General features: G+C 42.9%; 2 protein-coding genes across 18 annotated transcripts in view; one reads left to right on the forward strand and one right to left on the reverse strand.

Moving 5' to 3' along the window:
- Positions 1 to 3,244: 3,244 nt before the first annotated feature.
- Positions 3,245 to 11,685, forward strand: EIF2B2 (eukaryotic translation initiation factor 2B subunit beta). The gene is made up of 8 exons (XM_003824176.5): positions 3,245 to 5,252; positions 5,374 to 5,494; positions 5,653 to 5,801; positions 6,827 to 6,990; positions 7,960 to 8,055; positions 8,671 to 8,808; positions 9,819 to 9,885; positions 11,127 to 11,685. Exons 1-8 carry the CDS (start codon positions 5,090 to 5,092, stop codon positions 11,282 to 11,284), a joined length of 1,056 nt encoding a protein of 351 aa, XP_003824224.1. The 5' UTR covers positions 3,245 to 5,089; the 3' UTR covers positions 11,285 to 11,685.
- A 7,254-nt stretch (positions 11,686 to 18,939) lies between these two features.
- The window catches only part of MLH3 (mutL homolog 3), a 34,884-nt gene continuing 32,134 nt past the window's right edge, over positions 18,940 to 21,689 (reverse strand). For 14 of the 17 annotated variants that reach the window (XM_055097883.2, XM_055097882.2, XM_034937864.3 and 11 more), the window contains 2 exons: positions 20,978 to 21,129; positions 18,940 to 19,355 (listed from right to left, as the gene is read on the reverse strand). In XM_055097883.2, the coding sequence (XP_054953858.1) occupies positions 19,236 to 19,355; positions 20,978 to 21,129 (272 nt within the window). In that variant the 3' untranslated portion in view covers positions 18,940 to 19,235. Of the gene's footprint in view, positions 19,356 to 20,977; positions 21,130 to 21,689 lie in introns of those variants that run through there. The other 3 variants (XR_004666239.4, XR_004666238.4, XR_004666237.4) reach the window with 1 other exon arrangement.

Raw genomic sequence — 21,689 nt, forward strand, 5'->3', positions numbered from 1 at the left:
AAATAAAATTGGATTCACACCTCTCACCTTACATAAAAAGCAATTCCAAATTATATGTAATTCCAATTCCAATTATATGTAAAGATAAATGTTTTAGTAATCAGAAGAAAATATAGGAGATTATATTTATAATTGTGGATTAGGGAAGAATGTCTTCTTTTTTTTTGTTTGTTTGTTTGTTTGTTTTCAGACAAGGACTCACTCTGCCACTCAGGCTGGAGTGCAGTAGTATGATCACGGCTCACTTCAGCCTTGACTTCCCAGGCTCAAGAGATCCTCCCACTTCAGCCTCCCAAATAGCTGGGACCAGAGGTGTGAGCCACCATTCCTGGCTAATTTAAAAAAAATTTTTTTTTGTAGAGACAAGGTCTTGCTCTGTTACCCAGGTTGGTCTCAAGCTTTGGAGCTCAAGTGATCCTCCCACCTTGGCCTCCCAAAGTATTGGGATTACAGGCGTGAGCCACTGCACCTGGATGGATTTTTAAATTTTTTTATTTTTTTGAGTTGAAGTCTCACTCTGTTGCTTAGGCTGGATTGCAGTGGTGCTATCACAGCTCACTGCAAATTCAAACTCCTAGGCTCAAGCAAACCTCTCACCTCTGCCTCCCAAGTAGCTGGCACTACAGGCACATAGTAGCTGCCACTGTACTTGGCTAATTTAAAAAATTTCTTATAGAGATGGCATCATGCTATTTTTCCCAGACTTGTCTAGAACTCCTCGCTTCAAGTGATCCTCCTACCTTGGCCTCCCAAATTGTTGGGATTATAGGTATGTAATCCCAACACCTGGCAAATCCACTGCGCTTGGCTGAATTTCTGAAATAAGACAGAAAAGGCATTACGTAAAAAAGACAAGGTTGATACATTTTAACACATTAAAATCAAGAATTCTGTTCAAAGACATCTCAAAGTAAAGAAGACAAGCCATAATTGGGAGAAGACACTTATTTATATAATAAATAATTGAAAGAAGATTAGTATCTAGAATATAAAAAGAACTCTTACAAATCTACTTGGAAAAATTTTTAAGCCAAAAACAGTAGGTAAAAGGCACAACAAACAATTCACAAAAAACTCATGGCCAACAAACACATGAAAATATGAACAGTAATCAGGAAAATGCAAATTAAGACCACAGTAAAATATACTTTTATACCTACCTGATTCCCAAATAATAAGATATTTGATAATATCATATGTCAGTAAGGATGTAGGTCAGCTGAAAGTCTTTAAATATTGCTGGAGGGAGCATACATTAATTGAACCACTTTGTACCACTAGATCTATTTGTAGAGTTGAACATTCATATAGCCTCTGATCTAGCTGTTCCACTTATATAAGTGCCAAGACATACACAGGACTATTTATAGTTTATGTTCACCCACCCCCCTAAAAAGATTGGAAACAACCCAAATATCTGTTGAAAAAAATGAATACATAAATTATGCTACAGTCACATGAAATATTAGTGCAAATAAGAGAACTACAAGTTCTTACCAGTACAAATTCACCAGTGCAAATAAGAGAATAACAAGTACATGTAACAACATGGATAAATTTTATGAATGTCATATTGAGCAGAAAAAAGCGAAATATACCACATATTTCCTAAATTGTAAAATAACACGGAACATAAATTTTACCATCTTAACCTTTTTAAGTGTACAGTTTAGTGAAACTAAACTGGCATGAAGTACATTCACATTGTTGTGAAATATAAATGCACAACCAGGCCGGGTGCAGTGGCTCACGCCTGTAATCCCAGCACTTTGGGAGGCTGAGGCAGGCGGATCACGAGGTCAGATAGAGACCATCCTGGCTAACATGGTGAAACCCCGTCTCTACTAAAAATACAAAAAAATTAGCCGGGCGTGGTGGCAGGCACCTGTAGTCCCAGCTACTGGGGAGGCTGAGGCAGGAGAATGGCGTGAACCTGGGAGGCGGAGCTTGCAGTGAGCTGAGATCGCGCCACTGCACTCCAGCCTGGGTGACAGAGCGAGACCCTGTCTCAAAAAAAAAAAAAAAAAAAAAAAAAAATAAATAAATAAATAAATAAATAAATGCACAACCATTATCCACCATCTATCTCTAGAACTCTTCTCAACTTGCAAAACTAAAACTCTGAAGCCATTAAACAGCAACTCTCTCCCTCCCCTCAGACCCTGGCAATCACAGTTCCACTTTCTTTCTTTCCTTTATCTTTTTTGAGACAGGGTCTTGCCCTGCTGCCCAAGCTGGGGTGCAGTGGCAGGATCATAGCTCACTGCAGGATCATACATAGCTCACTGCAGCCTCGACCTCCCAGGCTCAAGAGATCCTCCCCCCTCAGCCTCCCAAGTAGTTGGGACTACAGACATGCATTACCACACCTAGCTAATTTTTAAATTTTTTGTACAGCTGGGGGTTTTGATATGTTGTCAGGGCTGGTTTCAACTCTTGGGCTCAAGCCATCCTCCCACCTTGTCCTCCCAAAGTGCTGGGATTCGGGTGTGAGCTACTGTGCCTGGCCAACACAGCTTTGCTTTCTATCTCTATTAATTCGAATATTTTAGTTTCAAAGTGAGGGATTGGTTCACATTCCTCAACCTGTTTGTCGTCATGCTTTATAACTTGCATACACACACATATAAATTCTTCAGTATATATAAAATACTATATACCTTGTTTTTTTTGTTGCTGTTGTTGTTTGTTTTTGAGACACAGTCTTGCTCTGTCACCCAGGCTGGAGTGCAGTGACACAATCTCAGCTCACTGCAACCTCCACCTCCCAGGTTCAAGCTATTCTCCTGCCTCAGCCTCCCTAGTAGCTGGGACTACAGACATATGCCCCCACCTCCCGCTAATTTTTGTATTTTCAGTAGAGACAGGGTTTACCCACGTTGGCCAGACTGGTCCCAAACTCCTGACTTTCAGGTGATCTTCCCACCTTGGCCTCCCCAAGTGCTGGGATTACAGGCATGAGCCACTATGCCTGGCCTATATACCTTATTTTTTAAATGACTTGATATATGAAAAAATGACAATATCCAAAATTGGCTATAATATGGTAAATGCTAGGCAGCATGTAAATTGATACAATTTTAAAGACATTTAAAAATTAACACACAATTAGCCAGGCATGGTGGTGTGTGCCTGTAGTCCCAGCTACTCAAAAGGCTGAGGTGGGAGGATTATTTGAGCCAGGGGAGGTTGAGGCTGCAGTGAGCAGTGAGCACGCCACTGCACTCCAGCCTGGGCAACAGTGTGAGACCCTGTCTCAAAATAAACAAACAAATCAATAAATAAAAACTAAAACACAGCAAAATTGACAAATATTTTATGGCTTTTTAGAGCAACTGTATTTTCAACTTCAATTTCTGATGCTCATTGCTAATACATAGAAATATAGTTTTTGTATCCTTGCTAAACTTATGTTCTAGGAGGTTTTGTTTTTGTTGCTGTTGACTCTGGGATTTTCTGTGTAGACTATCATGTCTTCTGTGAACAGGGACAGTTTCTTTCCATTCTGTATGCTTTTTCTTTTTCTTGCCTTATTGCAAGGGCTAGGACTTCACGTATAATTTAAATAGGAGTGGTGAAAGTAGACATCCTTGCCTTGTCCTGATCTTAGGGAGAAAGCAATCTTTTACTGTGAAGTATGATTTTTAGGTGTAGGATTTTGTAGATACCCTTTATCGAGTTCAGGAAGTTCCCTTTTGTTCTAGTTTTCTGAGAGTTTGTATCATGAATATTGAATTTTGTCAAATGTTTCTTCCTGCATCAATTGACATGATCATGTGGTTTTACTTCTCAGATTGTTAATATGGCATATTACATTGATTTTTAAGTGTTTAATCAGCTTTGCATTCCAGGTTTATGTTTCACTTTGTAATTACATATTATTCTTTTTTTATGTATTGCAGGATTTGATGTGCTAATAATTTGTTGCAATTTTTGCTTCTATGTTCATGAGAGATATTAATCTGTAATTTTCTTTTCTTTGTACTACCTTTGGCTAACTTTGGTATTGACATAATCTTTTTGGAGGGCAATTTGTTAATTGTAACAAAAGTCTAAAATGTGCTCGCCTATGGATTCCACTTTGAAGAATTTATCTTAAGGAAATAGAGATTTCTATTACACACATACTTTGGGTTCAGGTAGACCTGGATTTAAGTATGAACCCAATCCTTTATTAACTGCTTAAATTCTGTGGGTCTGTTTCCCAATCTGTAAAATGGGGATAAGAGGACCTATTTCAGACCTTATTAACTGAGACAATTCACACACAGTGCCCAACAACCAGTAAGCTTTAAGTAAATGGTAACTCTTGGTATTATGTTATACTCTCTGGCCTCTCTGTAGGAGGACAATTCTGTCCAAATCAGAGGATGTCATCTTTGCTTCTGTATTGGCTCCCACTTTGAATCTCCTTAATCTTCCTCATCTCTTAATTTCGCCGTCTTCTGTTAGACGTGTTAGGCCTTGAGAATACAAAAGCAACAAAAGATATCGTCCTTGTTTTCAGAGACACGAACCTCCTAGACACAGGCGCAAACGGTACCAAGCAATGTAACAGGACAAAAGTGAGACGTCTGCCCAAGGGGCAGCCGACCCTGGACACGCATTCAGAGCGTCAGTGTCAGCTGACACTCGGGAGTGACAGCTCGGGCAGTCACCGAGCTGGGAAGACAGGAGGGAGTGCCGCAACTTCTTCAGTGTAGCCTTAAGTCGCGGTGAGGGTCGCGTAGAGACTTGCTGCTCCCATAGCAACGGGACCAGCCACCCTCTACAGGCCTGACGGGTTACTTCCGTTCACCGTCGGCTGAGCCAAGAAAGGCCGCTTCCGATCCTCCAGCCCCCGAGGCGCGGGGGCGCGCGGACGCCCGGTTATAACTGAACAACCCGAGCCCCACGTCTCTGATTGGCTCAGGCAGAGGAAGGGGGCGGGAGATCGGCAACGAAGGGCGTGGCCGGCTTCCACTCAAACTTGAAGTTTCCCCCCCTCCCCTCACAGCGGAAGCCGACCTCGCCCGCCCCGGAAGTGCAAACTGTGTGGTCTGGCAGGTGTGGATTCCGCCGGTGAAGGCTGAAGGCAGCTACCTTAAAGATGCCGGGATCCGCAGCGAAGGGCTCGGAGTTGTCAGAGAGGATCGAGAGCTTCGTGGAGACCCTGAAGCGGGGTGGTGGGCCGCGCAGCTCCGAGGAAATGGCTCGGGAGACCCTGGGGCTGCTGCGCCAGATCATCACGGACCACCACTGGAGCAACGCGGGTGAGGCCGGCCTGCCTCCGCCGGCGAACCTGGCCCCTGTCTGTTCCCGATCCCAGGGCTGAAAATTTCCCAGGCCTCACTTCGCGTTGGCTCCTCTTATCCTCTCTCTTTTGGACTGTAGGGGAGCTGATGGAGCTGATCCGCAGAGAGGGCAGGAGGATGACGGCCGCTCAGCCCTCCGAGACCACCGTGGGCAACATGGTGCGGAGAGTGCTCAAGATTATCCGGGAGGAGTATGGCAGGTCAGGCTCACGTCCTGGGCTCCTGGTTGGATCCAGTGACACTTTTTGCACGGGCCCCTCTACCTGCTCGGAGACTTTATTGGAGCTGAACAGCCCTTGTTACCTGCCTGACCACTCCTCCTCCCCACCTCTCTCTTTGGGTCTTGTTGCCTCTATAGACTCCATGGACGCAGCGACGAGAGTGATCAGCAGGAGTCCCTGCACAAACTGTTGACATCCGGAGGCCTAAACGAGGATTTCAGCTTCCATTATGCCCAACTCCAGTCCAACATCATTGAGGCGATTAATGAGCTGCTAGTGGAGCTGGGTAAGAGGCCTGATCGCTGGGAAAATGGGACTGGTCACAGGCAAATAAGGGAACAGAAGCCCCTGAAGGTTGTTCATTAGCAGAGATGGGAGATTAGCTGTCTTCTGGTTCTCAGAGGTTTGTCCTCCTTCCTGAGTAGGAAATGTTGCAACAGGTGACAGGACCAAAGTAATCCTCTCTACTTTTCCTTACCCAACCCTTGATAGACTGCAGATCTGTGGAGTGGAACAGACTCTATTAGGACAGAGTTTTATTTTCATTGTAAAGAAACAAAATGAACTCCCTAGAGAACCAAGGTCGATAGACCTCCTTCACTATCTGAATTTTTATACACACGTACACGTATACCATTTCTATCCCCCTTGTCATTGCGGTCCAAGTGACTTGCAGATATTCATTGTAATCAGAGGATGAAGAAGCTGCTTCCAAATTCCTCCTCCATTTTTTCTTCTCTGGCCAGTCTCTCTCATGTAGAAGTGTTGTGGCCACCTTTTGGAGGAAGACTTCTTTTAGGCCGAAGCTCTGTTTACCCTATTCTCAGCACTTTAGGATTTCCCAGATTGCCATTCCTTGGCTGAGTCTACTGTCTTCAAAATCAGTTGTAAGGAGCTCTGTAGTGACAGAGGTGGTTCATAGGTAGGGGTACTTCTGGAAGAGGGCAGGCAGAAAATCCCAGAGGAGTGGGGCTTTTAAGAAATTGTGACATAGCTGGGCATGGTGGCTCACACCTGTAATCCCACAACTTTGGGAGGCCAAGGTGAGTGGATTGCTTGAGACCAGGAGTTCAAAACCAGCCTGGGCAACATAGTGGGACCCTGTCTCTATTAAAAAAAAAGAAATTGTGACATTTCACTTTAAGCACATTAACCCTGTGGTACCAGGGTCTGCTAGGTGGGCAGTGCATGTGAAGGGCAGACATCTTTTTCCGTACACGCATAATGTGTGTTTGTGATATAGCAATTTCATATATATATATATATATATATATATATTTTTTTTTTTTTTTTGCAAAACCGTTCTTACAGAAGGGACAACGGAGAACATTGCAGCCCAGGCTCTGGAGCACATTCACTCCAATGAGGTGATCATGACCATTGGCTTCTCCCGAACAGTAGAGGCCTTCCTCAAAGAGGCTGCCCGAAAGAGGAAATTCCATGTCATTGTAGCAGAGTGTGCTCCTTTCTGCCAGGTAAGGAGACTGCTGGAGTTGCTACTAAGAAAAATGAAAAATGAAGAAGAAATAAACAAGAGATGGGTAGGGCCATTCCAACCTTGAATTGATAAGCAAGACTTTGAGACACTGAGAAGATAAAGTAAAACATTAAGTGAATTTTCAAGGTGTTCGTCCTGTGAACATTCATAAATAGTGGTTTAAGAAAGTTGGGGCCGGGAGCGATGGCTCATGCCTGTAATCCCAGCACTTTGGGAGGCTGGGCGGGTGGATTACCTGAGGTCAGGAGTTCGAGAGCAGCCTGGCCAACATGACGAAACCCCGTCTCCACCAAAAATACAAAAATTAGCTGGGCGTGGTGGCACATGCCTGTAATCCCAGCTACTCTGGAGGGTGAGGCAGGAGAATTGCTTGAACCTGGAAGGCAGAGGTTGCAATGAGCTAAGATAGCGCCACTGCACTCCAGCCTGGACGACAGAGCAGGACTCTGTCTCAAAAAAAAAAAAAAAAAAAGATGGCGAGCTGCTGGGTTCAAGGAAAGATAACTTGATTCTTTTAGGAATCAAAGCAGGGTAAATTACCTTGGGGATGACTGATGCTTGGTCTGACCTCACTTGATCCTAAGTAAATAATAGGTCTCAAAAAGGAAATATGTAAGGATGCAGGATGTTTTAAAATAATGAGCCAGGAGCTATCTTGTCAGCAATCGTGATTATATTATACATGCATGTTGTATTTCCAGTTTTATGGCTGCTCTGGTGCTGCTGTGGAGCATTAGACATTTATTAGCTTCCCCTGGGCTTCCCTACAGCTTACCAGAGCTATGAGAGTCTGAAAAATCAGTTGTCCGAAAAATGAGTTATCTATTGGAAATTATGTGCTGGATATGCCCATATCACACAATTCCCCAGATCCAGTTACATTTGAGAGCACTTTTCACTATTTCTCACTCTTTCTCTTAGAATCAGCCTTTCCCTCCCATTGCAGGGTCATGAAATGGCTGTGAATTTGTCCAAAGCAGGTATTGAGACAACTGTCATGACTGATGCTGCCATTTTTGCCGTTATGTCAAGAGTCAACAAGGTGGGTATATCTGGAGTTATGTTGAATTCATGAAGATTATGTTTCTAAAATATTGATTTTTATCTCCTCCTGTAATATCCACGGTGAGAGAATAAAGTTTCTAGCACCTTTCAAAGTACATACTTAGGCCTTTTTAATCTGTTAACTGAATTTCTTTTCCCTTTTTTCTGCATCATTGTTCCTCTCTTGGAGTAGCCTCTAAATTTGGTTGAAGCATTGAAAAGAATGAAGTATTAAATAGAACTAAGGCAAGAGTGTCAGTTTCTAGGGATTGGCTACAGGGCTCCTGCCTTATGCTCAAAGAGCTTGGCAGTTGTGGATAGTGAATGAAAAAGATTCCTGGCTTCTCAGAAGGTATGGCATCTCAGTTTCCAGAAAATATGGGACTGAGAGCAGTAGGTTTTGCAGTTTCTTGTCCCATTTTACATTCATTCTTTCCTTGGAAACCTACTTTTAAGCTAGAACTTGTATTGAGCCAGGGATCCCTTCACCTCTACCAGTCTGTGACCCCTCACGATACCAATTCTGAGGTCTGAGCATTTAGCTTTTTGTGGCCAGTGCCCCTTTTAGGGCTCCACCCCCAGGATGGCTCACATTTTTTGTCTTGTCCCAAAGGTGATCATTGGCACGAAGACCATCCTGGCCAATGGGGCCCTGAGAGCTGTGACAGGAACTCACACTCTGGCACTGGCAGCAAAACACCATTCCACCCCACTCATCGTCTGTGCACCTATGTTCAAACTTTCTCCACAGGTAAGTGTGTCTGTCTCTAGCTAGCTAAAGCCAGCAGAAAAGAAGGAAGCCAAAGGGTAGGCTTGAACTCTGGGACTTCAACCACCTCACTCCAGGGCCTCCATTTATCTGCATTTACTCAATGGATTACACCCAGTGGAGGCTGGAAAGAACCACAGAAGTCTTGATTCAGTAAAACAGTTGAGAGTTCTCAGCTGTCAACTTTAGGAAGTCAAGATTGTAAGGACAATATGTAGTTGGGAAAGGTCTTTTGCTTACGATTGCCACCACTCCCTGTTGCCTGACCATTTCTGAAAATGCCAAGCAGGTTGAAAGTAGGATCATAGAATCAGTTTTGTTATTGTTGCAGGGCCTGTCCTTTGTAACCTGAATACAAGCAGGGACTAAGTGAAGAGCCATTTCATCAGTGATAGAAGCTATTTGCTTTGAAAACATCAACCTATTTATAGGTCTCTATTTTTTAAATTGAGGTGAAGTTCACATAACATACAATTAACCATTTTAAAGTATACAATGTAGTGATATCTAGTACATTCACAGCATTGTACAACCACCACTCTCTAGTTTCAAAACTTTTTCTCCACTGTAGAAAAACACCCTGTACCCATTAAGTAATCTCTCCCTATTTCTCCTTCTCCCCATCTCCTCCAATCTGCTCCTGTCTCTATGGATTTGCCCATTTTGTATAAAAGGAATCATATAATATGTGACATGTTGTGCCTGACTTTTTTCACTTAGCATGATGTTTTCAAAGTTCATCCATGTTGTAATGTCAGAATTTCCTTTCGAGGCTGAATAATATTCCATTATATGAACATACCACAATTTATTAATCCATTCATCTGTTTATGGGCATTTGGGTTGGTTCCAGCTTTTGGCTTTTGTGAATAATGCTGCTATAAGCATCTGTGTGTAAGTTTTCTGTGTGGACATATGTTTTCATCTCTAGGGTACATACCTAGGAGTGGAATTGCTGGGTCTCTAGTTTTTATAAATTTTTTCCTTTTTAGTTCCCCAATGAAGAAGACTCATTTCATAAGTTTGTGGCTCCTGAAGAAGTCCTGCCATTCACAGAAGGTACAGAAGCTGTGTGTGCATGCGTGCATGTGTTGTGTGTATTCAGGGTTTGTGTGTGCATGTGTTTTGGTCTTTTTGTTGTTTTGTTGGTCAGTAGAACTGAATGCTGTCAAGTTGTGTTTTTTATCATACTTCTTGTGGGGACTGTTTTCTTTGCAAGCTCAAAGTGCTTGAGGACCTGATCAAGTCCATGTTAATTTGTTCTGAGACAAATATATTTTAGATTTGTTGGGGCTATTGTGGGTTGGATCATTTAGCATTGTCTGGGTTTGGCTTTGCATGCTGTTTGAGATATAGACAACAACCAGTTGGGAAAATGTACCTGTTTTCCTGCTATAAGGAGTCATTTTGGTGAATTGACTTCCAAAGGAAGCAGGTTGTGAAATGTTCCTCCTTAGAAAACTCACCTGTAGCCTGGATAGTCTCATGTCTTGGGGTTCTTTTCTCTGGCTTCTTCTGAAGGCAGCAGCTCAGCTCATTACGCCTGCAGCCTCATCAGCAAGGGTGGCCTTACACACCATCTGAGAGCAACGCATAGTAGTTGTTGGGGTCCTAGTTCCTCTTGGAAGTTGATTGACTTCATCCCTTTATTTAAATAAACATTCAATCTTCAAGAAATAGTTATTGAGCACCTACAATGTATCCAGCACTCTTCTAGGCACTGAAGATAAAACAATGAATGAAAAAGATAAGGCCCTGTTCCCACACATTCTATTGTGGAAGACAGATGAGAAAGTATCAGGTCATGGGATGCCTGAGGACAAGCAAGGCTGATGTGGTAGAAAGTGGCTAGGGGCCTGAGATTGAGGAAGGGTCTTAATGAGATGACATTTCAGCTGAGTCCTGAATGAACAGAGTCCACCATATGAAGATCATAGTTTTCTATGAGCTGGTGCAGGGGCTTAGCCAGTTAGAAAAGGATGGCCATACATGGCTAGACAGTAATGAGCAAGGGGGAGAGTGGTCCAAATTGTAATTCATGTGGTGTGTCAGGGAGGGCCCAGATCTTAAACTTCAATCCTGAGTTTGAATTTTATTCTGAGGGCTGTGCAGAGGCATGGGAGAGTTGTAAGCAGGGATTGTCATGATCTGAAGTCATCTCTTCTGGTTTGCATTTTTCCATAGCTTCCCGTCCTTGGGGAGCTAATATGCCTGCATTCTCAAGCCTGGAATCTATATGCTACTTAATTATGAGAGAGGGAGCCTCAGTTTTACCTTTAGCATGTGTGCTTGCCTTTCAGGGGACATTCTGGAGAAGGTCAGCGTGCATTGCCCTGTGTTTGACTACGTCCCCCCAGAGCTCATTACCCTCTTTATCTCCAACATTGGTGGGAATGCACCTTCCTACATCTACCGCCTGATGAGTGAACTCTACCATCCTGATGATCATGTTTTATGACTGACCACACGTGTCCTAAGCAGATTGCTTAGGCAGATACAGGATGAAGAGGAGACTTGAGTGTTGCTGCTGAAGCACATCCTTGCAATGTGGGAGTGCACAGGAGTCCACCTAAAAAAAAAATCCTTGATACTGTTGCCTGCCTTTTTAGTCACCCCGTAACAAGGGCACACATCCCGGACTGTGTTTTGCCTTTCAGATCTTAACAGAGCAGCAGGGCTTAACTTGTTGATTTTGGAGCCTCTTAGTGACCTGGTTGCGTCTGTGTCAGGAACTTAAACTTTCTGGTTCAGTAGTGTGTTAAACATAACACTGAATACCTTACTGGGATACAGATTTTTGCTCAGAAATGGCTATGACACTTTTTCTAGGCTCTACCAATAAAAGCCACTTGAAGGTTCCATAGTTGGTTTATTTATTGTCCTACTCTGACAGAACTGCTTGAAACAGCAGCAGCAGAGCCTTTTTTGTGTTTGCGTAGAGGGCTGTAGTTAACGGGAAAAGTGTACAACATGGTAGTACTGGCCAGATGCAGTGGCTCCCACTTGTAATCCTGGACTTTGGGAGGCTGAGGTGGGAGGCTTGTTTGAGGCTTGTTTGAGGCCTAGAGTTTGAGATTAGCCTGGCAACATAGCAGGCTTGTTTGAGGCCTAGAGTTTGAGATTAGCCTGGCAACATAGCAAGATCCTGTCTCTACATTAAAATATTTTTAAAAATTAGCCAGACATGGTGGCACATGCCTGTGGCCTCGCTATGCTGGAGGCTGAGGTGGGAGGATCACTTGAGCCCAGGAGTTCAAGGCTTCAGTGAGCTATCATTGTACCACTGCACTCCTGCCTGGATGATAGAGCAGGACTCTGTCTGTAAAAAAATAAAAAAACAAGTACAAATGAAAGTATAGTTTCCCTTACAATTCACTGCTCCTGGCCCCAAACAGTTTGTTCATAGTCTAAAACAGTAGTTCCAAAACCTCGCTGATCATCAGAATCACCTGAGAGTGATTCCTATCACTCACTCACACAGTCTTGGGTTTCATCTCAGTCCTACTGCATCTGATCTCAGGGTTACTACCTGGGAATCTGTTTAAAGCTTCCCAGAAAAGGATAGTCTCATGTAGTGTTTATAGGACTATAAATTGGTACAGCCTTTTAGAGGGCAATTTGGAAGCTGTATTTCTAGAATTCTTTGTACAAGCAAAAAGATTTATACAGAGTGTTCAGTGTAGTAGTTGTAATGTCATAGCCTAAGTGTCCAGCAATAGGAGAAAGGTTGAGTAAGTATTGACAGTTACACCGTGGAACATTATACATGGCAATAGAAGTTTCAAAAGGATGGCTGGAGGGGCAGTGTCTGGATTGAAGGCATTTGGGCTGGTTCACTGCATTTAATGTGAATTTGTTACCAATATTTAAAAATCTGGAGATTGCACATTTCAAAAATTCAGATTTCTTGCTTTTCTTGAAAACTCAAATTTGGCAACTCTGGGCCAACATTTCCAAATGGCAGTAGTTAGTTTGTGGTTGGGTAACATCTGATACCATTGGATGGAACATCTCCAGTTTTCTGCAGTTCCTACTGGATCCATTTAACTCATTTATGTTATCTGCCTAACCCCTGTAGGCATTTGAGTTGTGATCCTGGTGTTAAAAGAATGGGACAGATTTGCAAGGAAGTCCATTTGATACTCTGTTAGTTAAAAACAAGCTGGGGAAAAAAACACAACAAGCTGCAGAGCAATATGCATAATACGGACTTATTTCCATAAAACAACACTGGCTGGGCGCAATGGCTCATGCCTATAATCCCAGCACTTTGGGAGGCCGAGGAGGGCAGATCACTTGAGGTCAGGAGTTTGAGACCAGCCTGGTCAAAATGGCGAAACTAAAATACTATAATAAAATTTTTAGTCTCCACTAAAAATACAAAAATTAGCCAGATGTGGTTGCGGGTACCTGTAGTCCCAGCTACTTGGGAGGCTGAACTCGGGAAGTGGAGGTTGCAGTGAGCAGTGCCACTGGGCCACTGCACTTTAGCCTGGGCAACAGTGGGTGAGACTCTGTCTCACAAAAACAAAACAAAATTATATGTACACGCATAGGGAAACAGTGTAGAAGTATAAAACCAAGCACGGCAAGCAGAGGGACATCCTCTAATTTTGTTGACATGTTTATGCTTACATATTGTTTCCGGTTTTTAACCTAAAAAGTCTCCCAGGTGATCCAGATTTTCTGCCATGTTTAGGAACTAGTGGTCCAAAGCAGGGCCTCTTGTGCAGTGTCTGTGTGGGTGGAGGGAGCACTAAGAATCTGCATGTTTAACAAACACCCTGTGGGCTTTGAACAGGTGATTTGAAACCACATTTTGGTTAACACTGGGCAGAGGTAGGTTCTGAGGGAAAGGTCTCTATTCTTTGATATCTCTTTGCGAGCGATCTTTGCCTTAGGTCTTCCAGAGAGGGGAAAAAAGTAAGACCTCAGAAAGTCGGCATTTTACACTGACCTAAAAGCTGTATGACTCAGAAGAGCCTGACTCACTCAGGCTCAGTCTTTCTATTATTTCTTAAAGCATCTAAGACCCCACGCTTTCTCAGTGAAGTGGCTTGTAGCTACCAATTACGAGCAATTGTCTCCTCCAAAGGCACCAATTCTAACAGCAATTCACTTGGGTACAATTGTGTGGTTTGGAGTAAGAGCAACAGTGAGGCAAGGAACTTAAATCTGTTCCTGGCTCCAAAAATGCTTTATGATACTTGTCCTTTGTCCATCTTAGTCTCTGTGTCTAAAATTAGCACCAACATCCTTCCCAGGCATGACTGAGATGGATGAAGGTTATAAGGGTAGAAGCTCTCTTTCTGGTCAGCTCTTACAGTGCCTAGAACAGAACTGCAGGAATGCATACTTTTTAGAATCTTTATGACCCCAATTAAGTAAACCCTATTAAGGCTCATCTTCCTATTTCCCCTCTCTCCGTTTCCCTATTTGAGGAGGGGTAAGTATCAGAAAGAGAGAACCTGAACTGAACAGGAGGAAACAGAAGTTCCACATCAACTCACTACCTGTCAGCCTTGGTATCAGGGGTGCCCACCTCCCACCCCTGCCTTGCTGGCGGAACCGAGAAACTCGGAAAAAAACAAACAAAAAAACAACTGTTGTAGCTTGGAGAGAATTAATAGAACTAGGATTCCATGGATGTGAAAGTCTTCCTGAATATGCTAAATAAACCAAGTTAGATAACAGTGCAGTTTGTAAAGATACTTTTTTCCCACGGTTTCTATCTTCCAGTTTGGGCAGAGGGCAGGAGAGGCACAATTCTTGGAACTTGAATAAGGAACAGAAATTCCTAATTTAGCCTCAGAAGAGACATCTCTGAAAAATACTCTACCAGGAAAAACTGAAGTGTAAAATGATACCTCAAAGAAATCAATGCTGGAACCCATAGGATCATATGTTTCATGGATGTGCTTCAAAACTATTTCTCAAAGCAATCTGTTGCATCAGTCTTTGGGCTAATGAAGGCTGCCAGTCACAGTTCCATCATGGAATGACTGGCATACTCTGTAATGATCTGTAATACTACAACTACATCAGAACTGCTCTGCCATACAGATAGTACCAGATGGTGACGTGATTATTGTAAAGGCCTCATACTATCCACCTGTCCTTGCAAAAACTCCCTTAGCAGACATGCACCTAGTTGACATGAAAGAACAGTTTTGAAATGTGATTTGGAAGTGTTTTATATCTGGCCTACTTTGCTTTGAATTATTCTTTCATTTGCCAAAGAGCTCTTGCAAGGTACTGCACAATGGCTAGGCAATTATTATTATTAATGGTAAAAACTGCAATTGCTTTTTTACCAACTTAAAGAGCTAAAGTCTAAGCTTCCAGTCCCCCAGCATCCCTCACACGATGGAGGGCAGCACTTGAGTCTAATCATGCTTGAGATGGTGATTGCCTGATATGTATATTAAATACTATGCTGAAGAGACGGATCCTTTCAATAGTGTTTTTTTCAAGCATGTTACATTTAGAATTAAGACCTGCCTAGAAAATAAGCTACTTAGTGCTGAAGAAACAAAAACTTGACAAGATTCCTAAGTTATCATTTATATGTAATATTCTTCCTACAACACTGGGTTTGGAAGGATAATAAATACATAAAAATAAAATTCTGCAGTTAACTAATATGAAAAAGAGGTAATGCAGTGTTGAATAATGAGAAACTGCTAATTGCGGTAGCTAACTCCAAGCCACTTTTTTTGGACTGCTCGGCCCATCATGGGGCATTCCTTACTTCAGAAGTAGATAAGAGCAAGTTGGAAGGCCAGAGTCAGGCAAGGCTGGCCAAATCCCACTTCTGCAGGCTGCGGCTCGAATCATCCTGGCCTGATAGATTCCCACATGCAGCACACTGCGATTCCCACACACTTGGATCCGGTTGCCTGGACTATATCCGATGCTTCTGGGTAAGACTGAGTGCTCTGTAACTAATGGGCCTGGGGTGAAAATGATCCAAGGGTTGGAAACATCCTAAGCCATGTGATAACCTCTTTTTTTTCTTTATATCGCCCACAAGTTCTGATACAATACATTTAGAAGGGAACTCACTGAAGTTTTGCTGAATGAAGAGAGGGATGGAAGGAAAAAGGAAGGAAGGAAGGGTTTATTTGGTGCAGATTCTTCAGCATTTTGTTTTCACAGACTCCCTTCTTTTCCCCTCTTCTAGACCCACCTTTCTGCCATCTCACCGTTGATGAGCAGCTTCAGCTTAGAGGGTAAAGACAGGCATGATCGCGACTGGCCAGCATACTGGCCGGTTCTCTCTGTTAGCAGACTTTTGCAAAGGGTTTGGATGGAATGGGTGGCTCTTCAGGTGGAAAACAAGTCGTGGGGGTCAGGTTTTGGGTGCCTGAAACTGCTCTTCCTTCACTCCACTATGCCATGACTGGCTCCCACCCGAAGCTTCAGCTGAGCTGGCTTGTCAGGGCTCGCTAGGAACTGCTGAGCTGCATCTGTCCTTACTTGGCATGGCTTCCTCAGCCCCCTCCACATCTCAAGAACGTGGCCTTGGGCCCCCTTCTGCTCTGACCATTTTGCTTGCCTGGGTTTTTTCACTGTCTGCCATGCGCAGATCCCAGCTGTTCATTTGTACCTGACCTCTGACTGCTAGAACCTCTCCATTCTTACATCTCATGTAGTTCCAGGTCCCCAGCCAGGTTCTGGATGTTACCCAAGCCCCCTCCCCATTCTCCAGCTTCATTCTAGCCTACACTTTATGCTTTGCCTTAAGCTTTTCTGATACTAGCTCCTATTACCATCTCTAGTCTTAATTCTGATAGTGGGACTGCTAGCTCCTCTTCTTTCAATAATAAAGGGCTAGCTGTAACTAGCTGTGACTCTGTGACACCTAACGCCAGAGGAAACTACTATATTCTATCATTAGTTTCCTTGTCTTTCTCAGTGACTAAAGCTAAGCCTCTTGAAGGTAGAGACAGCCATAGGAACCTTCACTTCTCAATAAAGTGTTGATGAATGTTACAGAAAAAGGAACTCTCAAGAATGGCTGCATTTTACATCTCATCTCTCAAGTTTTACTCTGAAGTTACTAAAGCCTTCAGCGACCAGAATCTAATAAAGGTGAATCACCAAGTTTATAAATGAATGAATTCCTAATAAATTAAAAATATAAGGGATAGCATATGGGTAATAATGGGAAGGACTGTGCAGTTTGAAGTCACTCAGACCTGGGTCTGAATTCTGGCTCTTACAGCTAAGCCTTCAGCAAACCAGTTAACAGTTCCGAGCTTCGAAGTTTTATTATACAAAGGTGACAACCAGGTTCCTAAGAGGAACCTTCGTTTCCCACTTTGTAAAATGGTGATAAAGCTACCACCTTACCTCATGGACTGTCAAGAAATTAAAATAAGAGAAAGTATGAGAAAAATTATTTTGTAAACCTTAAAGCACAGTATAGGTATTAATGATTACTATTATAAATTACATGTATCTTTGTTCTTATGGCATCTGAGTTAAAAACAACATAAAACCCTAACAGGCGATAAAGGTAATCTATTAGATATTTTCCCCTAATAGGTTGTTTTTATGCTGAGGCATGCCCCCACACTTATAAATTATGAAAACAGAATAATTATCTCTTACATTGCTTGAGTCAGGCTAGTCAGGAAGGCCGGTTACATAATTTATGGAGGACTTTTTCTAATCCTCTGCTACTCTCAAGAAAACAGTAGTTGGGATTACACATAGCAAAACCTTCTGAAATCATAAGAGGCACTGAGACACTTTTTTAAATCCCTCAAATTGGTCTGGCCTTAAAAGATTTTTACAACTCCCAGGACAGTTGGCCTCCGTGCAGCCCTTAAGCAGGGAGGCGGAGGCCCTGAGGCCACACTGCCACACTGGGCCTGGAGGCAGAGCCCCTGACAGCCTGGCAAATCCTCTGAAAACTCTCTCCTTTCTAAGGTCATGTCTTCCCATCTATAAAACATCCGTTTATATGTATTTAGAAGAATAAAAGCCATTTTTTAGACAGCAGGGCCTGTTCTTCAGGATTCCAATTACGTAAATCTACAAGGATCCCCTTGAAAACAAGTGAAGGTTTTCTCTGAACCTTCTCTGGGGCAGACGCTAATGAATGCAATACTTTCATTGCTCCTGTAAGATTCACTTCAAGGCTGCTGGCAAAGGAACTTTTCTTCCATGAGCACGAATTGGTTTCCTGTATTAAAAAATGAGGAAAATCATTCCATTGATATAAAAGCCACTTTGAGCAGGCTGGTCAGGAAATACAAAAGTAGAAATTCTCATTGCATCATCTTACTAATTGTATAGCACCCTAGTTGCAATAAACATTACCAGCTGGCTTTTTGCATTTTTTTTCTACTATGCAATTTTAGTCTATTGAGTCCTATTAACCACAAATCATGTGAAAAGGTGCGGGAACAATAGATTGAGAATGGCATAACAAGCATTTGCAGAACGATCAGTCCTGGTCCCAAGTGAAATTATAAGGGCAATAGATAGGCATAATGTAATAACACCAAGATACCGTTTGAAAGGGACCCAAAGAACCCTTGTCTCCTGAAAGAAAAAGTGTAAAGATATTTGGTTAGGTTGAACGTATGTATGCTGTGTTTTGATATGACAATTGCTTTCACATAAAGAGATACTTTATAAAGTACCAAAAAAAATCATATTTTAAAAAACAAGCTCATAGTATTTTCACCATTTTACTGGTTTGGGATATTGAACATCAGTCTCTGAGTTTTTAAAGAAAACATAACAAAAAACCCGGAACAGGACTTTAAATTTTCTCTGTTCTATCCTTGTCCTTTTTATCAATAGTTTTTATCCCTAAAATAACTAAAGGCCTGATGAAAGACCCTAGAGAATGTTTTCACTGTAGTAGAGAAACTCTTTAAGTCTGAGATGTAGCACATGAAGCAGCAGCATAGGGAAGTGAAGAAGACTGAAGGGAAAAGAGGGGACCAGTGGAGAAACCCTGGGGGCAGCCTGGGAAGGCAGACTATCCCTTGGACTTGAGCATCAGCTGAATTAGATACACGCAAATGTGAAGCTTGAAAAAAAACTGTATGAAAACAAAAATCACACCCTTCAAATAACAAACCAAGCAACCAATCAAACTGTCATTAAATTTTATCATTAAATAAGTAGCAAAAGGTAGATACTATATAGCAATGCAAATGGATGGATGCAAATGAATGAATTGTCTTTAGGCTTGAATTTCATCTGGCTACTCAACTAGAGGAATCATCTGCTCAAGAAAGACTGATACAGAGAGCCCTGCTGTCTAAGCTGCTCAGGGACACTGGGCTGATTCAGTCAGGGCCGTGCTGGTACCTGCTGCTGCTGCTCTCTGCTCAGAGGCATACAGTGAACATCCCTTTGTTCCTTTTAGACCAGTGATTCTGTTCTCATGGTGGCTCACAGGGAGGCATGGATTGCTGCAGGCTCTGCCTTGTATCACACTCTGCTTTTCCAAAGAGATGCCAGGCCTGGGTCATTTTGCGAAGTTTAGTGAGATTGGGTTTAATCTATGGGAAGAAAGAATAACTTCAATTAGCAATATGAAAATGTAGGTAGCATACAGGCTGGGCGAGGTGACTCACACCTGTAATCCCAGCACTCTGGGAGGCCAAGGCAGGCGGATCACAAGGTCAGGAGTTTGAGACCAGCCTGGCCAATACGGTGAAACCCTGTCTCTACTAAAAATACAAAAAAAAATTAGCCGGGTGTGGTGGCGCATGCCTATAATCCCAGCTACTCAGGAGGCCGAGGCAGGAGAATTGATTGAACCTGGGAGGCGGAGGTTGTGGTGAGCCGAGATCGTGCCACTGCACTCCAGCCTGGGCGACAGAGTGAGACTCCGTCTCACAAAAAAAAAAAAAAAATAGAAAATGTAGGTAGCATACAAATATTTCCAAAGTCTGGCTGTTATAATCTGTTTAGATTTCTAACTTCTGGATTCAATAGAGATTACAGATTGTTTTAAGGATCAAAGGGGACTGAGAACTTTAAGTCTAGATTCCCAGCTCTCGGCAATGGAGAAAAACTTTCTTCATATTTTTCTTTGTGAAACAAAGAGGTTTTAATGAAGTAAAATCAGCTAGTTGAGTCAGACATTAGTCCCTGAAAACTCCATGCAAGAAAAGATTTTATATCCCTTAGCAGGGAAAGGTTAGCAAAAGAAAAGATTTTGGGCAGGGCGCAGTGGCTCATGCCTATAATCTCAGCACTTTGGGAGGCCAAGGTGGACGGTTCACCTGAGGTCGGGAGCTCGAGACCAGCCTGACCAACATGGAGAAACACTGTCTCTACTAAAAATACAGACTTAGCCGGGCGTGGTGGCGCATGCCTGTAATCCCAGCTACTGGGGAGGCTGAGGCAGGAGAATTGCTTGAACCCGGGAGGCAGAGGTTGCGGTGAGCCAAGATCGCACCATTGCACTCCAGCCTGCGCAACAACAGCAAAACTCCGTCTCAAAAAACAAAAAAAAAGGAAAGATTTTGGAAAGCAGCAACAGGGACATTCCTGTTATGTTCTCCATGTTCTCCTTCACTGAAGATTATAACAAGGACAGAATTTAAGCCATTCTGTCCCTTTTCTGCATTATCCACATTGTAGTTTGCAGGTTGCTGGGTAATTAGGGCCAAAGCATAATGTAGAGATCCCCAAGCTTGGGTCCCTGTCTGATGATCCTCAAACCATAACTCAAGATCCTTGGGGATGGCCAGCTATAGTCACAGATCACCGTTTCCAGCAGGTACTATCAAGAAACTAGAAGTTGAGGCTCTATATTGCCAACAGTGAATTTGCTGTGCTTCTACCAACTTTCAGTAGCTTCAGAAAGAACTGCATATTATGAAACCTAGAGCCAGCAGGCAATAGATATTCAGGATACATAAGTCTGTACATGTGTTAAGTTTTAAAATACAAAGCCATTATGTAGGTGACCTGACAGTTCAGTCTAAGTTCCATTTTGGATTTGAGCTGGAAAATGAAATGGGTGAGGCTTTATGTGAAACTTCCAATGCAGATTTTGCAAAACTCTCCTATTTTGGAAAGGTTAAGACAGATTACAGTTGCATAGTAAAAGCCAGAAAAGAAAGAGAAGATAAACTTTGCTCCCTCCTGCTCCTGTTAGTCATTAATGTACCTGTTTCTCCTGCTCCAAGTGGTCTATGTCAGCTAACGGCAGCATAGAAGGTCTCCCGTGAGCACACTGGAATGGCAGCTGGCATGAGGACAGAGCTTCAATAAGGCGGCAACTTTCCTGTAAGCTCAGGCCATCATTAAACTTAATGGCCCCTAAATGAAAGACAGAAACAAGAAGGTTATAGTGTATATAGTGGGAAACCAATGCTGACCTTGGGCCACTGCCAAATATCTGGAAAAAGTAACATGTTTCTTAGGCTTCTTTAATGAAGCTTTAATCCTGCTTGAAATTGGTGCTTATAGTCCGGGCACGGTGTCTCACACCTGTAATCCCAGCACTTTGGGAGGCTGAGGCGGGCAGATCATGAGGTCAGGAGTTCAAGACCAGCCTGGCCAATATGGTGAAATCCCGCCTCTACTAAAAATACAAAAATTAGCCGGGTGTGGTGGCACGCGCCTATAGTCCCAGCTACTTGGGAGGCTGAGGCAGAAGAATCACTTGAACCCAGGAGGCGGGGGTTGCAGTGAGCCGAGATCACGCCACTGCACTCCAGCCTGGGCAACAGAGCGAGACTCTGTTCTCAAAAAAAAAAAAAAAAAAAAAAAAGAGGGAAATAAATTAGTGCTTATGACCATGGATGAAACTAAGGCTTCAGGACTGACCTTCTGTCTCTCAGCTTTTTCTTACGGAGTATTTGTCTTTCTAATCTCTG

This window comes from Pan paniscus, chromosome 15 (genome assembly GCF_029289425.2).
Source record: "Pan paniscus chromosome 15, NHGRI_mPanPan1-v2.0_pri, whole genome shotgun sequence".
NCBI lineage: Eukaryota > Metazoa > Chordata > Mammalia > Primates > Hominidae > Pan > Pan paniscus.

Excerpts from the sequence above, each read along its gene's own strand:
- EIF2B2 (XM_003824176.5), top strand. The coding sequence starts at position 5,090 with ATGCCGGGATCCGCAGCGAAGGGCTCGGAGTTGTCAGAGAGGATCGAG. Across the intron at positions 5,495-5,652 it reads ATCCGGGAGGAGTATGGCAG|ACTCCATGGACGCAGCGACG; the intron begins GTCAGGCTCACG and ends TTGCCTCTATAG. Across the intron at positions 6,991-7,959 it reads AGTGTGCTCCTTTCTGCCAG|GGTCATGAAATGGCTGTGAA; the intron begins GTAAGGAGACTG and ends CTCCCATTGCAG.